The following is an 18528-nucleotide window of genomic DNA, read 5'->3' on the forward strand; positions in this document are numbered from 1 at the left end:
GAAGTTAAAGCAGCAGAACGAGGGACTCGTCTGATCCTCATATCAGAGCTAAATCAGCCGTTTGCTCATGTTAGTCTGAACTGTGTTGTTAAACCAAAGGCAGCCAGAAAGTTCCTGAAACTGAGAATGAATGAAGCTGCATGTATGTGACACGTGGCATAAAATATAAACTGTACAGTAGAAACATTTCTTGATAATTGTTTGAATAAAAGGTTCTCAGTAAACGTGGTTGATGTGAAGAAAGTTCCTGAATATTTATTTGGTTCATCCTCAGATTGTTCTGCTGGATCAGCCGGTAAACAATATTCTCAGTTTCTCTTTATTCCAACATCACAAAGGTCAAAGGTCTTTAGAGTTTTGGTTTCATGGTTTTTCTGCTTTAGTTTTGGGCGACCTGGTTCTTCTGACCTGTGATGAACTTGACTCCTCTGTTCTTTATTCTCTAGTTTTAGATTATTTAGATTTTGTTATCTTTTATTATTTGACTGCTGCTTCGTAGTTTCTGTCAGCAGCTCTTTGTTTGGCACATATTTTAATAAATGTTAAGTCATGAAGAAACGTTTCCATATCAATGATTTTTCTGTTCTTAAACTTTTAACTGGATTGGACTTTATGAGTTATTTAAAAAAATAATTTGATCTTGTTTGGGATAAAATACTATTGACAATATGAAAATGTCTTTGTGTAAATTCAGTTGTGATTAAATTGATCTGTAATGTGATCAATCAGTTCAGATGTTTCTTGAATCAGTTATTAAATATTTTTTGAAACTCAGTCCCTGATTTTCTGTCTTTGTTTCACAGCTTGATAAATATCAGGAGATGTTTATAAATACAGATTTATTTAAACCTTTGGTCAGGTTCTGGTCCGGTTCTGGTCCGGTTCTGGTCCGGTCCTCCTGATGGACCCGGTGGAACCGAGTCCAGTTTGGATATTTTCCATTTGAAGACCAGCCTGAGTCTCTACAGAAAGTTCTTTCCTCATGAGTCCATCTGGTTTATGAAGTGCAGCCCCACAGCATGATGCTGCCACCACTTTACTTCACAGTGAGGACGGTACAAGCGTCTTCGTTTTCACTCCAAATGTATCGATGGTCATCAGGTCCAAACAGACCAACTATGGTTTGATCTGACATGAATCTGAAGGTCAGTGTTCATCTCTTCCTGGCTGAGCCGCCTTCAGTCGGACAGTTTGTTGGTGGATGAAGTCGCTGCTTCACAGCTTCATCCAGAAACTCCAACAGCTCTTTGACTCTCTGCACATTTGGAACTAAAGACCAAAATCCTGTTTCGTTTGACTTTCCCGTCGTGTTTTTATCATCATATTTATCTAGTCGTTAGCTTGCGGCCATACTACCTGCCGAGGGAGTTCAGTCACGTGATCTCCATCTGCGTTTACATCCCACGAGAGCGGACGCTACCACTGCCTGTGAAAAAATCCACTCTGTCACAGCAGGGCTACAGACAAAACATCCTGACGCTTTTATTATAATCTCTGGGGACTTCAACCATGTGACCTTGGACTCTACTTTGGCCACTTTCCACCAAGCTGTTGACTGCCCCACCAGGAATAACAGGACAATCGACCTCCTGTATGCCAATGTGAGGGATGCATACAGAGCAACACCCCTCCCCCCACTAGGGAAGTCAGATCACAACATCGTTCACCTACAGCCACTGTACACCCCCCTGGTCCAAAAGCAGCCTACAACAGCTCGCTCCATCAGGAGGTGGTCCCCTGAGATGGAGAGTGCTCTGAGAGACTGTTATAACACCATGGACTGGGATGCACTGTTCAGCCCGCATGGCCAGGACATAGAGGGGCTGACACACTGCCTGACGGACTATCTGAACTTCTGCGCAGATGTGGTATCCCCTGCTAAGACTGTCCGCTGTTACCCTAATAACAAGCCTTGGGTAACGCGGGAAGTCAAAACTGTCCTCAACAAGAAGAAGGTTGCCTTCAGGAGAGGAGACAGGGAGGCCATGAAGGCAGCACAGCAGGAGGTGAAGCAGTGTGTGAGGGAAGCAAAAGACAGCTACAGGAGAAAGGTGGAGCAGAAGCTGAGAGAGAACAACATGAGGGAGGTCTGGGAAGGTGTGAGGACCATCACTGGCCTCAACACAAAGACCAGAGTCGTTGGGGGAACAATGGAGAGGGCAAACGACCTGAACAACTTCTTCAACAGGTTCAACCAGTCTGTGCCCTCCCAACCCCCTCTCTCACTGCAGCAACCTCTGCTCCTTACCACACACCTCCCCACAGACAACAAAACATGACAACCCCCCCACACCTCAGCACAACCTCCACCCCACATCACCACAGACCAGGTCAGAGAACAGCTGAGGAAGCTCAAGCCCAGGAAAGCAGCAGGGCCGGACCAGGTGTGTCCAAGGCTGCTGAAGACCTGCGCTGCTGAACTGGGAGAGCCACTACAGCGGATCTTCAACCTCAGCCTACAGCTAAGGGAAGTGCCCACCCTCTGGAAGACATCCTGCATCGTCCCAGTGCCCAAGAAGAACAGGCCCAGCGAGCTGAATGACTTTCGGCCCGTGGCACTCACTTCACACCTGATGAAGACGTTGGAGCGGCTCTTCCTCGGCCTCCTCAGACCTCAGGTGGAACATGCTCAGGACCTCCTGCAATTCGCCTACCAGGCAGATGTTGGTGTGGAGGATGCCATCCTCTACCTGCTGCACCGGGCCCACTCCCACCTGGATAAGGGCAGTGGCACAGTGAGGATCCTTTTCTTGGACTTCTCCAGTGCCTTCAATACAATCCAGCCCCTTCTGCTCCAGGACAAACTAAATAGCATGGGAGTGGACCAGCACCTGGTCACCTGGATCCATAGTTACCTCACCAACAGGCCGCAGTATGTCAGGCTAAAGGACACCGTGTCTGACACTGTGGTCAGCAGCACAGGAGCCCCTCAGGGCACAGTGCTGGCCCCTCTTCTCTTCACCCTGTACTCCTCTGACTTCCACTACAACTCGGAGCTGTGCCACATACAGAAGTATGCAGATGACACAGCCATAGTCGGATGTATCAGGGACGACGGAGAGGAGGAATATCGCTGTCTGGTGAGGGACTTTGCTCTCTGGTGCCACACAAACCACCTGGAACTCAACACCTCTAAGACGAAGGAGCTGGTTATAGACTTTGGGAGGTCCAGACCAAAGCCGAGACCAGTCGTACTAGAGGGAACGGAGGTTGAGGTCGTGGACTCCTACAAGTACCTCGGGCTGTGGCTGGACAGTAAACTGGATTGGTCAAAACACACCAGCCACCTGTACGGGAAGGTGCAGAGCAGGATGTACTTCCTGAGGAGACTGCGGTCCTTTAACATCTGCAGCAAACTGCTGTGGATGTTCTACCAGTCAGTGATCGCCAGTGTCCTCTTCTACACCGTGGTGTGCTGCGGAGGCAGCACATCCAAGAAGGACACGTCCAGACTGGACAAACTGATCAGGCGTGCCGGCTCTGTGGTCGGCATGAAGTTGGACTCTCTGGTGACGGTGGCAGAGGCGAGGACACTGAACAAACTGCTGGACATCATGGACGATAGCAGCCACTCTCTACATGCCGTCATCAGCAGCCAGAGGAGCCTGTTCAGTGACAGACTGCTGCTTCCCAAGTGCCGGACCAATAGATTCAAGAACTCCTTTGTCCCCCACGCCTTCAGACTGTACAACTCCTCACTGGGGGGTCGGAGGTGACACAGGACAGAGGGAAGAAGGAGTAGTTTTTCTACAAATGTGAACTCCATATTTATCAGGCCAAACCATACAGTGCAATACCATATCACTGGTCAATCTATCCACCAAATTGCTATAATTTCCTTTTGTGTTGTATTTATATTCTTTGTTTTGTATTTAATTTATATTTTTTTGTATTCTTTTGTGTATGCTTACTGTGTGCCACATTTTTGCCTGTGAGCTGCTGGTAACTATAATTTCCTGAGGGAGTCTTCCCAAGGGATCAATAAAGTCAAGTCTAAGTCTCTAAGGAAGTTTAGCTTCAGATCTGTGAAAAAGTGTCGAAGTTAAAGCTGCTGGTACCAGCAACTCCTCCAAACAGAACCAGAACCTCTGCAGGGTTAAGGAGGAAAATATTAGTCAATCATTATTATGAATAAATATGAACTGGCCATAATGTATACATTATTAATGCTTCCAATTCAAAACATATTAAAATGAATATTTTACACACATTGGGTCATTTTGGTTTGACTCAAACGTTTCCAATAAATTCACAGCATAAGAAGAAAATATTTGTCCAGATTTATCACTAAAATAAAGGATTAAAGGTCAATCTGCTTCATTTCACCAGAAATGACAAAAGGTGTATGATATGATATTTGATGACCAATGATTGATGACCTCTGATTGATCTTTAGTCGCATTGATTATTGTAACAGCGTCTTCACAATCCTGTCCAACAAATCAATCCTCCAGCTGCAGCTGATCCAGAAGCTGCTGATCCAGAAGCTGCTGATCCAGAAGCTGCTGATCTAGAAGCTGCTGATCCAGAACCAGCTGATCTAGAAGCTGCTGATCCAGAAGCTGCTGATCTAGAAGCTGCTGATCTAGAAGCTGCTGATCCAGAAGCTGCTGATCCAGAAGCTGCTGCTCCTGTTCTCACTAGAACCAGGAAGATAGAGACATAACAGCAGTTTTAAAGTCCCTCCACTGGCTCCCTGTAGCTCAAAGAATAGACTTTAAAATACTGTTGTTAGTTTATAAATCACTGAACGGTTTAGCACCACAATACATCAAAGATCTGCTGTTGTTGTATCAACCTTCCAGACTCTCAGGTTCTGGTTCTGGTTCTGCTCTGCATCCCCAGAACCAGAACCAAGAGAGGAGAAGCAGCTTTCAGCATCTATGCACCACAAATCTGGTGCATAGATGCTGAAAACTGTAAACCAGCAGAAACCTGACTTCCTTTAAATTTCAACTAAAAACCAGCTGGTTAGAGTTTGATTTGAAATGTAATATAGACAATTCATAATAGACAATGTATTGTCTATTATATGTTGCATGACTTTGTGTTCTTGTGTTTATGATGTAAAGCACTTTGAAATGCCTTGTTGCTGAAATGTGCTATACAAATACAATTTGATTGATTGATTGATTGATTGATTGATTGATTGATGACCACTGATTAATGATCACTGATTAATGACCACTGATTAATGACCACTGATTGATGACCACTGATTAATGACCACTGATTGATGACCACTGATTAATGACCACTGATTGATGACCACTGATTAATGACCACTGATTAATGACCACTGATTGATGACCACTGATTAATGACCACTGATTGATGACCACTGATTAATGACCACTGATTGATGACCACTGATTAATGACCACTGATTGATGACCACTGATTAATGACCACTGATTGATGACCACTGATTGATGACCACTGATTAATGACCACTGATTGATGACCACTGATTAATGACCACTGATTAATGACCACTGATTAATGACCACTGATTGATGACCACTGATTGATGACCACTGATTAATGACCACTGATTAATGACCACTGATTGCCTCACATCCAGAACAAAGTGACTCAATGAAGGAGGGATCAATTGGGATCAATAATCAATTCATTGTTTCTGCTCTCCCTTCGCTTTGGTGACTGTTCGCCTCATTACATTCAGGTTGTGACGTTTAAACAGTTAAAGATCCATATTTCTGTGTTTGTTTTGTTTTCCATGAACATTTAAATATTTAAAGAGGCAGATGAAAAACTACTGAGCAGCTCTGACCTGTTATTAAGGAAACACACCATGATGCATCAGATAGTTATTTATTATTGAATTAACAGTTAATCATCAGTTGTTGTTCAGGATCAAATTGTTTTTTACTGATAAAGGTAACATAGTTGAAATGGTTCGGTTAAAATTCTGCTAAAATGGTTTCCTAGTTGTCCTGTGGTGAGTGTTTTTTTTTTGGCGCCCCCTACTGGTTGCCTATAAAAGGAGGCGGGACTGCAGATTCCACACAGTGTTGGGCTCTCTGCTGTGATTGGTCATCGAGTCCAGTTCCTTTCTGAACAGCAGTGATGGTTGTGCTCTGAGACTAACGGGGAGTTTTGCTGCAGTACCCAGAGCTGGTGAGCAGCAGGGAGGCTCACTGTGTTTCTGTTATTCACACTCATTACAGGTAATTATTATGTTTGTCAGGTTCTGTGTTTAATTCTGAGTTTCTGTGTCCTGAGTTCTCCTCGTTGTCCTGTCTTCCCCTTGATTGTTCCCAGGTGTGTCTTGTTCTCCTGATTACCCTCAGTGTATTTAGTCCCTCCTGTGTCCTTTGTTCCTCGTTGGGTCCTTGTCGTTGTCGTACTTTGCCTTTGTCTGCCGTTGTGTGTTTTTTTTAGCCGCCTGTAAGACCAGTTGCTACCGGCGTTGAGCCCTGGCTTCCGCTCAGCCGTGCTGCCTGGCCGCGGACTCTGACTGTGTTTTTGTGGACTATTTTCATTAAATTACTCACCATTCACCTACCTGGGTCTCTAGCGTCTGCCTCACCACCTCACCACCACCGTTTTATGACAGAAGGACCCGACCTGAAGTACGGTGAGGCACGCTGTTCCGCATAATGGACCCAGAGGGTATAGAGGAGCTGCTCCGAACGATCCGCGAGTATGAGGAGGCAAAGAGCACGTCCACGTTCGCCCTGAGACGGCCAGGGTTCGCGATACGCCTGGGCCTGCTACTGGACTATTGGGTTCCTCGTCTCCCGCACCCCGCGCTGGTGGAGCTGCAGCGGGAGGCAGAGGAGATACGCCGGACAGCCTTGCTGCCTGGGATGCTAAACCTCTGCCTCCCAGGCCAGACATCCGCTCCGCCAGCCCAGCTCCAGCCGCTGTTCCACGTGCCGCTCCGCCGGCTGCTGTTCCTCGTGCTGCTCCGCCGGACCCCGCTCCGGCTTCGGCTCCTGCTCCGCCGGACCCCGCTCCGGCTTCGGCTCCTGCTCCGCCGGACCCCGCTCCGGCTTCGGCTCCTGCTCCGCCGGACCCCGCTCCGGCTTCGGCTCCTGCTCCGCCGGACCCCGCTCCGGCTTCGGCTCCTGCTCCGCCGGACCCCGCTCCGGCTTCTGCTCCTGCTCCGCCGGATTCCCTCCGGCTCCTGCTCCGCCAGATTCCGCTCCGGCCTCCGTGGACTCTGCTCCTCGTGCCGCTGCTCCTTCCGAGATCCCTAGTGCTCCTCCCGAGCCCCCTAGTGCTCCTCCAGTGCCCCCTAGTGCTCCTCCCGAGCCCCCTAGTGTTCCTCCAGTGCCCCCTAGTGTTCCTCCAGTGCCCCCTAGTGCTCCTCCCGAGCCCCCTAGTGCTCCTCCAGTGCCCCCTAGTGTTCCTCCAGTGCCCCCTAGTGTTCCTCCCGAGCCCCCTAGTGCTCCTCCAGTGCCCCCTAGTGTTCCTCCAGTGCCCCCTAGTGTTCCTCCAGTGCCCCCTAGTGTTCCTCCAGTGCCCCCTAGTGCTCCTCCCGTGCCCCCTAGTGCTCCTCCAGTGCCCCCTAGTGTTCCTCCAGTGCCCCCTAGTGCTCCTCCAGTGCCCCCTAGTGTTCCTCCAGTGCCCCCTAGTGTTCCTCCAGTGCCCCCTAGTGTTCCTCCAGTGCCCCCTAGTGTGCCCCCTAGTGTTCCTCCCGAGCCCCTAGTGCTCCTCCCGAGCCCCTAGTGCTCCTCCCGTGCCCCCTAGTGCTCCTCCAGTGCCCCCTAGTGCTCCTCCAGTGTCCCCTAGTGCTCCTCCAGTGCCCCCTAGTGTTCCTCCAGTGCCCCCTAGTGTTCCTCGGCACCATGGACGCCCTCCGGACCTCGCCCGTGGGGTCTGCCGCGGGCGCCGAGGCCGCCCTCCGGACCCCCCTCGACGCCTCTGCCCTCTTTCTGTTTAGTTTTGGACTCTTGGCCCCTCCTTGTGTTTCCGCCCTTTTGTGGGTAGTTTTTTGTTTTTCTGGCCCTCCTTCCGTCGCCCTCCGCCCCCACCCTGGTTTTTGAGTTTTGGATTTTGGTTTTGGGCGTCTGGTAGCCGCCCTTAAGGGGGGGGGTACTGTCAGGTTCTGTGTTTAATTCTGAGTTTCTGTGTCCTGAGTTCTCCTCGTTGTCCTGTCTTCCCCTTGATTGTTCCCAGGTGTGTCTTGTTCTCCTGATTACCCTCAGTGTATTTAGTCCCTCCTGTGTCCTTTGTTCCTCGTCGGGTCCTTGTCGTTGTTTGTTCGTACTTTTGCCTTTGTCTGCCGTTGTGTGTTTTTTTTAGCCGCCTGTAAGACCAGTTGCTACCGGCGTTGAGCCCTGGCTTCCGCTCAGCCGTGCTGCCTGGCCGCGGACTACGTCTTTGACTGTTTGTTGTTGTTATTGGACTTATTTTCATTAAATTACTCACCATTCACCTACCTGGGTCTCTAGCGTCTGCCTCACCACCTCACCACCACCGTTTTATGACAATGTTAGATGTCAGAAATGTATGTTGTCAGTTATTTTCAGTTAAGTTTGTCAGAGTGTTTATTATGTTGTCGGTTTGCTGTATTTGCCTGTGTGTCAGTTTGTTTGTTCTCTGTTTCAGTTAGAAGTTAAAGTTAAATAGTTTATTAGTTCAATTTGACTGCTGTCTATTTTTATTTATCTGATTTTATTTATTTATAAGTGAAAGATTGTATGAATTTCATTTGAAAGTTGTGCTACTAATCAAAATCCAATATACGATGTTACAAAAAGTTATTGTTGAAGCCGATTGTATTGATTATTTGGAGGACAGTCTGTCAGGCACTCTGCTGTGTACCCAGAGCTGGTGGGCCAGTCGGGAGGCTCGCTGTGTTTCTTGTTATTCACACTCATTCCAGAAATTCACCCAACTGGTGTTGCAGCTCATATCTTCTGAGTATCTCCAGAGATTCATGGATAGTGATGCTGTGGGCCTTAATTAACCCTTTGCTGCCCAAAATGGGATAATCCTGCTTCACTGTTTGGATTCTCAGCTTAAAAACTGATTCTATGAAATTTGGCCAGGATTCTTTTATTATTTTACTTTTTAAAAATATTTTGCTTTTGTTCTTCTGACCCATTTGGTCCCATTGACTCCCCAACCCGCTTTAAGCTAACGCCAAAGTCACAGAGCCTTTAATTGTTTAGATGTTGTTGCTCTGGTCACCAGTAGCCTGAACGTTCGGCACTGGAACCAGAAGCTCCATCAATGTTTCAACATTTCTTACTGGAATCCTGGTTCGTTCCTCAGGAAGCTTCCAGAGGATCGGACCAGGCTGTCTGGGTCAGAACCGACACCAGTCCTGGAGGTCATCATGGTAACCAGCTCCTGTGTCTCTTTGTTGCTACAGATCAGCCAAAGCCGCATGTTCTGACCGACCCAGAGCTCCAGAACCAGCAGAGGAGCTCCAGTCCAGACAGGAGGAAGCAGAGATTAGACCGATCCAGGAGGAACCAGAACCAGAGATTAGACCGAACCAGGAGGAACCAGAGATTAGAAACATGGTGATCAGGTTCCAACAGGAGAGCAGACCGCTGGGCATCTCCTGGCAACCCTTTGTTCTTCTGACCAGAATCGGTATGTATCCGACCAAATCTTCATCAAATCTTCATCAAATCTTCATCAAATCTTCATCAAATCTTCATCAACGGTCTTATTGCAGTGAAAGTTGATCTAATGACCTGCTGAAGCTGCCGGTGGAAGCCGGCCGGGTCCAAATAGGACAAACTGACCGGAACCGTTTTCAGTAAACCAGGAAGTAAAATCTGGATTTGATCTAAAGGTTTTAGTATCAATTTATTTATTTAGCTTCATTTAGCCATTAATAAATATGTAACTAATGTTGAAAACTTATTATTTAATGTTTATTAATGCTTAATAACTCATGAATTAACTAATCCATGTGCTGCATGTGAATGTTAGCGAATGTTCAAATAAATGTACTTTCACTACATGTTAGCCATGTAGATATTTAATTTGTGCTGATTCTGCACTGCATCCATAAATAAGGCAGATGCTAATAGTTTGTTCATCTTTGTCTGAAATCTTTAAGACAATCAAACAGATGAAGCCATGAGACAAAAAATATTCAAGATTTGACATTTTGAAACGTCAACAAAACAAATATCTCAGTTAGTTCCAGTAATTTGACTTCAAACTGGATCAAACCTGTAGAGTCAACGGTACGAAACACGCAGCAGAATATCTGCCTAAAATATTCATGAAACATGAGTATTTTATTTTCACTAAATGAACATAACGACAAATATGAGTGAATGTGGTGGAAAATAAACTGAGAGGCTTTTATCTCCTGTATGATGATGATAAATAATTAGATGAATTAAACTGAGTTTCCCCTAAAGAACTGAAACTTTTAGTTACCAGACAGAGAGCAGAGATTTCCTCTCAAACAAAACTTTATTCTCTCCTGAAGGACAAGACGCAGCAAACGTTCAGTTCAGAACCAGCAACAGATCCAAACCAATTATCAGATCAAAGATGGCCGCCGGTCTGGCCAATCAGCTCTCTGCAGCTCTAATGTCCTGAAGTTTCCCCGTCCAGAAACTGCAAAATATGAAATAAACTTTATTCTCCTTTAGCCTCCAGAACCTGCTGGTGGTTTCAGGAAAAACTGCTGATCAGTTTCTCTTGTTCCTGTTTGTCCTTCCAGACTTTCCAAAGCAACATGTCTGCAGGACGGAGGAGGTTCTGGACCAGAGGGAACCAGAACCAGAACCGCCACATCAGGAGATCGGGCCTGAAGAACCGCAGCTGCCACCGGACTGCGACGCCTTCATGAAACCTCTGTCAGATGAAGAATGTGAGCTGGAACCAGACGCTGATCAGAACCTCCCTGCAGCTCAGGACGGTTTGAACTCAGATCCTCATCGGATCAACGAGCATCTGGATCAAAACCTTCAAAGAACAAAAGACAAACAAAAACGTCTTCCAACCAAGTCCAACAAACCTCAAAGGAAAGCCAGAAGGAAAGGAAACGTCATTTGTTGTCATAAATGTGGGAAAAGGTATGTTTATATAAAATCTCTAGTGACTCACATGAGCACCCACTTCATGAAGCTGGACTCATGTAAAACCTGAAAAAAAAAACTTCAGTTCTGCAAAGGCCCTGAGAATCCACATGGCAGAGCACAGCCTTCACAGAGCATCCATGTGAGACAAACGGGGAGCGATTCTCAGGGAATCTGCTCCACTGACGCACATCGGAAACCACAGCGACGAGACAACTGGGAAACGATGCTCTACTGGGAAACGATGCTCTACTGGGAAACGATGCTCTACTGGAAACGATGCTACTGGGAAACGATGCTCTACTGGGAAACGATGCTCTACTGGGAAACGATGCTCTACTGGGAAACGATGCTCTACTGGGAAACGCTCTACTGGGAAACGATGCTGGTCCACAGGAGAAGGCACAGGGATGAGAAGTCCTACTGATGTGCAGCCTGTGAGAAAAAGTTCATCTCATGCTCTGGTTGCAGACACATGAGAAACTCCACTCATGTTTTTCCTCAGCCTTTCAGCTGAACCGTCACATGAAATCTGAGTCCTGTGGGGAAGTTAAAGCAGCAGAACGAGGGACTCGTCTGATCCTCATATCAGAGCTAAATCAGCCGTTTGCTCATGTTAGTCTGAACTGTGTTGTTAAACCAAAGGCAGCCAGAAAGTTCCTGAAACTGAGAATGAATGAAGCTGCATGTATGTGACACGTGGCATAAAATATAAACTGTAGAGTAGAAAACATTTCTTGATAATTGTTTGAATAAAAGGTTCTCAGTAAACGTGGTTGATGTGAAGAAAGTTCCTGAATATTTATTTGGTTCATCCTCAGATTGTTCTGCTGGATCAGCCGGTAAACAATATTCTCAGTTTCTCTTTATTCCAACATCACAAAGGTCAAAGGTCTTTAGAGTTTTGGTTTCATGGTTTTTCTGCTTTAGTTTTGGGCGACCTGGTTCTGACCTGTGATGAACTTGACTCCTCTGTTCTTTATTCTCTAGTTTTAGATTATTTAGATTTTGTTATCTTTTATTATTTGACTGCTGCTTCGTAGTTTCTGTCAGCAGCTTTGTTTGGCACATATTTTAATAAATGTTAAGTCATGAAGAAACGTTTCCATATCAATGATTTTTCTGTTCTTAAACTTTTAACTGGATTGGACTTTATGAGTTATTTAAAAAAATAATTTGATCTTGTTTGGGATAAAATACTATTGACAATATGAAAATGTCTTTGTGTAAATTCAGTTGTGATTAAATTGATCTGTAAATGTGATCAATCAGTTCAGATGTTTCTTGAATCAGTTATTAAATATTTTTTGAAACTCAGTCCCTGATTTTCTGTCTTTTTCACAGCTTGTAAATATCAGGAGATGTTTATAAATACAGATTTATTTAAACCTTTGGTCCGGTTCTGGTCCGGTTCTGGTCCGGTTCTGGTCCGGTTCTGGTCCGGTTCTGGTCCGGTCCTGATGGACCCGGTGGAACCGAGTCCAGTTTGGATATTTTCCATTTGAAGACCAGCCTGAGTCTCTACAGAAAGTTCTTTCCTCATGAGTCCATCTGGTTTATGAAGTGCAGCCCCACAGCATGATGCTGCCACCACTTTACTTCACAGTGAGGACGGTACAAGCGTCTTCGTTTCACAAATGTATCGATGGTCATCAGGTCCAAACAGACCAACTATGGTTTGATCTGACATGAATCTGAAGGTCAGTGTTCATCTCTTCCTGGCTGAGCCGCCTTCAGTCGGACAGTTTGTTGGTGGATGAAGTCGCTGCTTCACAGCTTCATCCAGAAACTCCAACAGCTCTTTGACTCTCTGCACATTTGCAACTAAAGACCAAAATCCTGTTTCGTTTGACTTTCCCGTCGTTTTTTATCATCATATTTCAGGAAGTTTAGCTTCAGATCTGTGAAAAAGTGTCGAAGTTAAAGCTGCTGGTACCAGCAACTCCTCCAAACAGAACCAGAACCTCTGCAGGGTTAAGGAGGAAAATATTAGTCAATCATTATTTATGAATAAATATGAATGGCCATAATGTATACATTATTAATGCTTCCAATTCAAAACATATTAAAATGAATATTTTACACACATTGGGTCATTTTGGTTTGACTCAAACGTTTCCAATAAATTCACAGCATAAGAAGAAAATATTGTGTCCAGATTTATCACTAAAATAAAGGATTAAAGGTCAATCTTCATTTCACCAGAAATGACAAAAGGTGTATGATATGATATTTGATGACCAATGATTGATGACCTCTGATTGATCTTTAGTCGCATTGATTATTGTAACAGCGTCTTCACAGGCCTGTCCAACAAATCAATCCTCCAGCTGCAGCTGATCCAGAAGCTGCTGATCCAGAAGCTGCTGATCCAGAAGCTGCTGATCCAGAAGCTGCTGCTCCTGTTCTCACTAGAACCAGGAAGATAGAGACATAACAGCAGTTTTAAAGTCCCTCCACTGGCTCCCTGTAGCTCAAAGAATAGACTTTAAAATACTGTTGTTAGTTTATAAATCACTGAACGGTTTAGCACCACAATACATCAAAGATCTGCTGTTGTTGTATCAACCTTCCAGACTCTCAGGTTCTGGTTCTGGTTCTGATCTGCATCCCCAGAACCAGAACCAAGAGAGAGAGAAGCAGTTTTCAGCATCTATGCACCACAAATCTGGTGCATAGATGCTGAAAACTGTAAACCAGCAGAAACCCTGACTTCCTTTAAATTTCAACTAAAAACCAGCTGGTTAGAGTTTGATTTGAAATGTAATATAGACAATTCATAATAGACAATGTATTGTCTATTATATGTTGCATGACTTTGTGTTCTTGTGTTCATGATGTAAAGCACTTTGAAATGCCTTGTTGCTGAAATGTGCTATACAAATACAATTTGATTGATTGATTGATTGATTGATTGATTGATTGATTGATTGATTGATTGATGACCACTGATTGATGACCACTGATTGATGACCACTGATTAATGACCACTGATTAATGACCACTGATTAATGACCACTGATTAATGACCACTGATTGCCTCACATCCAGAACAAAGTGACTAAATGAACGAGGGAGTCACTTTCAATGGGCGTGATGAGGAGGAGCGGCCGCAGGGGCGCAGTGCAGCAGAAACAATACAAAACACTAGAGAATAATCATCATCATCATCATCATCATCATCATCATCATCATCATGCCTGCTACTCTGTCTGCGTTCCTCTCCCACAGAATGTATTTGATACATTTACTGATAAGTTTAAACGATTTTTTCAAATTATACTGAAATTACTTTACTGCAACAGTTTTTTTTAAAGTTTCATTTTGGTGATTTATTGTGTTTAAATTTTTTTCGTTGCAAATTAGAGTAAATAAAGGGTTTGATTTTATTATATTAAATAGTTTTTCGGTAAGTTTAGAGAAAAACTGATGAACGCAGTGTGTGATTTTCCCCAGCAGGGGCAGCAGAGCAGCAGATTCATATAAAACTGTTTTTATGTCAAAGCTGCAATTCTATAATTCTACAATTATATGACATAAAAACTGTTGGTTTATATTTTTTCCTATTTTTTGCCCAGAAATTTGCGTTTTCATTCATTTTTTACAAACATATTAGTAATGAACACTTCAAAAGCTTTTCATAACTTGATGTTTTAATTTAGATCATATTTAAAAAGTTTTTACATCATTTTATTGTTTCAGTTTCCATTAAATTTTTATTTGATGTTTTATCATGTTTAAAATCAAATATGATTCATTTTTAACTCGTTGAATCAAAGCAAATTAAATTTTTTTTCTGTTTGTTTTTGGATGTTTATTTTGAAAACCTACAATTATTGGTGAGGTTTAAATATTTTATGATTTTAGGACTTTTAGTGCTGTGTGGTCATTTATTATTTAAAAGATGTTTTAATTTCTTATAATAAAAATATTTGTTTGATGTCTTTATGTTTTTTATTGATAAATCTTTTCGTTCATTGCTTTTAAATCATTTTCAGGTTATTCTCAGGAATAAACATGTTTTGTTTTCCTTGTTTTCCTTCTTTGTTTTGATGACGTCATTACTGGACCATCTCGGATTTCCCGGAACTTTCTCCCCTTGCATCATTTACAGTCAGTCTGGACCACCCGAACCGTTACCCTGCACATCCGCAGGATAAACTAGTTCCCTCTTTAAACCGGTCCTCCGACCCGGTTCGGTCCGGAACTGGTACCGGAGCCCTGCTGTCTGTCGGAACCGCCGGTGCTGACGGTTCGCGGTGGTCAGAGAGCAGAAAGAGGCGCTTTTTAGGTTGTTACGTAGAAGATGAGTGGCGGGAACGTCGTGACGTCAGCGGAAAGGAAAGAAGTCGGAGGGTATAAAAGCGAGACGTTCAGCAAGATGCGGTGATTCAGACTGAGAACGGAGCTGACCCGAACCCGACCCGAACCCACCAGCTCAGAGACAATAACAGCAACCATAATTATCCAGTTATTGATCCGGATCCATCGATCAGGTTCTGCTCAGAAAACTTTCCTCTGAAGATTTGAACTTTTTTCTCCAGAAACTTTGAGGTGAGTTCATCTGCTCCTCATTAATATTCATAAACCTGATATTTAATCCATGATGTTTGAATAAACTCAAACGTTTGGATCAGAAGAATCACTGTTTATGTCCCAGCTTTATAACAGTTTTATGTTAAATAATGTTTTAAATTAAACCTGATATTAAACCCGATCAGCTTCTTCTTCTGTGGTTTTGTGCAAATATGATGATTCAGAATCCATAGATATGTTGAATTAGCTGAGACCAAACAAAAACATGTTGACTGTTATTAAACTATATTCACTTTCTGACATTTCCTAGAGGAAAAATAATAAAAATAAAATATTTTTCCTTTAGATTTGTTCAAATAAACGCAAAATAAGCAGATATGATTGTTAACATTTTAGATTTATTCTGATAATTTAAAGATAGTTTTAACAATATCAAGCTCTTTTATCTGGATCTGATTGGCTGCGGCTGCTTCGCTGATTTTTCCGATGCTTTTGCAGTCAGTGAACGCATCACTTTAAGGTTCTGATGGTAGAAACAGATCCTGGTTCTGATGGAGTCTGCAGTTTGGACCCGACAAGATCATTGTATTTCTTGTTGAAGTCATGTTTAACTGTTTCCTGTGCAGGCGGCCATGATGGCGGTCATGTTGGCCACGCCCCCATCGCCCTACGACTTCGACTCCAGTCAGCCGTGTTTCTTCCTGGGCGGAGACGATGAGGACGTCTTCCCCAGCCAGCTGCTCCCTGGTCCCGGCGAGGACATCTGGAAGAAGTTTGAGCTCCTGCCGACGCCGCCCACGTCCCCCAGCCGGACCCCGCCCCGTTCGGACCCGCCGCTGTCCGCCGCCGACCAGCTGGAGGCGCTGTCGGACCTGCTGGACGAGGAGCTCCACCCCTCCACCGCGCTGCAGTCCTTCATCATCCAGGACTGCATGTGGAGCAGCAGCTTCGCCGCAGCCGTCAAGCTGGAGCGGGCCGTGTCCGAGCGGCTGGCGCGCCTCCGGGCCCGGCAGAACACGACCGGCACCAGAGGGCTGGAGGCTGGAGGTTCTGACGAGACCGGGTACCTGCAAGACCTGCAGGGTGTCGCGGCGACGTGCATCAACCCCTCTGAGGTGCTCCCCTTCACTGTGACCGGCCAGAACCAGAACCAGAACAACCAGGACCTGAACCAGAACCAGAACAACCAGGACCTGAACCAGAACCACTTCAATGGAGTGGCGATGGAGGTCGGGTCAGAGTTGAGTCTGGAGACGCCGCCGTTCAGCAGCAGCAGCGAATCAGGTGAGAATCAGGAAACGTTTGGTTCTGATACAGTGGCGACCCCAGAGGGGGGAGCAGGGGGGTCGCGACCCCAGGGGCCCCCGACCCCAGAGGGGGCACCCGGGGGGTCGCGACCCCAGACAATATGAAAAAGGCTTTCAGAGTCACTTTGTTCCTTCAAGACAAACATGTAAATTCAATAACATTACATCGATCAACTTAAAAATAAAATTTCAAAAATCTTTAAAAATATAAACTTTTTACAGAAATATTTCTATAAATTTGGGCCCGTCTGGTCCCCCCATGAACATTTTCTGGAGTTTTTCCTGCTGTTCTGATGAAGTTCTGCTGGTGGAAATTCGCTTCATCCATGTTGGTTCTGTCTCCACAGAGGAGGAAGAGGACGATGGTGAGGAAGAAGAGATTGACGTGGTGACGGTGGACAGACGGAGGACGTCCCATCGGTCCCCTCTGGTCCTGAAACGCGCCCTCGTCAACATCCAGCAGCACAACTACGCCGCCCCGCAGCCTGCTGGGAAACGGCCCAGGCCGACAGAGAGCCCCGCCGTGTCGGCGGCGAGGCCGCGGTGCGGGTCGGCGCTGCTGGAGCCCGCGGTCGGACGACGAGGACGAGGACCGACGCAGGACTCACAACGTGCTGGAGCGGCAGCGGCGCAGCGAGCTGCGGCTCAGCCTGCTGGCGCTGAGGGAGCAGATCCCGGCGCTGGCCGCCAACCACAAGGCGGCCAAGGTGGCCGTCCTGCAGGGGGCGACGGCGTTCATCCGGGAGGCGCGGGCGGACGAGCGCAGGCTGCTGAAGAAGAAGGACGAGCTGACGAAGAGGAGCAGGGAGCTGCAGCGCCGCCTGGAGCGGCTCCAGGCGCCACAGTAACCGCTCAGCAGCGTTTTCATGTTAGAGACAAAATGACTGCAGGACACAAACGGGTTCTACCAGAACTGCCGGGTCAGAACCGCCGGGTCAGAACCTTTATTTATTTACTCTAATTTAACCAAGCTGTGTTTTATTTGTCCTCCTTTTGTTGTGAAATGATTTTATTTTTATATTTTTAGAAATCAAGCATGTCAAAATAAAGCCCTGTTTTGTTTGGACCAGAGGTTCTGTTTTGCTTTGACCCGTTTCCTCGGAACCGGGTCGGATTCACTGGAGGAGAATTTCGGATTCATTCCTGAGGGATGAACTCAGGAATGAATCCGATCCGTTGAGCCGCTTTCCTGGAATTTATTCCTCCGGATGTTCCGGGTCGAACCGCGGTCCAATCAGACGTGTCCTCTGAGGTCCAGTTGGCCCGGTTCCTGTCATTGTGTCATCCAGGACCGTCTGACCTGGAAGCAGAGGCCCGGTCGGTTCTGGTTCTGTTCCCTGTGAAGTCAGAGGAAAAACTGGGTGAAAGTTCAGCTCCGATCCAATTAAAGTCCGGATCCGGGAGACACAGAACCAGGCCGGTCTGGGTCCAAACGCAGAGATAAAGTCCAGGAATGAAACAGTTTCCATCATTCAGGGAGGAATTAACCCTTTAACTGCTTTACTGACAGACCCAGTCCTTTCCTTTCAAAATAAAAGCATCAGCTCTTTTATCTCAGCAGAACCAAAGAGGTCCGGTTTGTTTTTGGCTGCATTTGCTCCTAAATCTGGACTCTGGCAGAACCGCAGGTTCTTCCTTCCTCCTGCCAAAAACAGTAA

At 45.7% G+C, this 18528-nt stretch overlaps 2 protein-coding genes across 2 annotated transcripts; both read left to right on the forward strand.

The window, feature by feature from the left end:
• Window positions 1-6623: 6623 nt before the first annotated feature.
• On the forward strand, window positions 6624-11097 carry LOC129352742 (uncharacterized). Its single transcript, XM_055021847.1, has 3 exons — window positions 6624-6919; window positions 9350-9576; window positions 10670-11097. Exons 1-3 carry the CDS (start codon window positions 6624-6626, stop codon window positions 11095-11097), a joined length of 951 nt encoding a protein of 316 aa, XP_054877822.1.
• Window positions 11098-15436: 4339 nt separating this feature from the next.
• Window positions 15437-17817, forward strand: LOC129352704 (transcriptional regulator Myc-B-like). The gene is given in 4 exon segments (XM_055021817.1): window positions 15437-15581; window positions 16190-16847; window positions 17218-17405; window positions 17407-17817. Coding segments are annotated over 3 exon segments (1152 nt in total). The 5' UTR covers window positions 15437-15581; window positions 16190-16195; the 3' UTR covers window positions 17719-17817.
• Window positions 17818-18528: the final 711 nt, after the last annotated feature.

The sequence above is a fragment of the Poeciliopsis prolifica genome, unplaced genomic scaffold, assembly GCF_027474105.1.
Source record: "Poeciliopsis prolifica strain line A6 unplaced genomic scaffold, Auburn_PproV2 SCAFFOLD079, whole genome shotgun sequence".
NCBI lineage: Eukaryota > Metazoa > Chordata > Actinopteri > Cyprinodontiformes > Poeciliidae > Poeciliopsis > Poeciliopsis prolifica.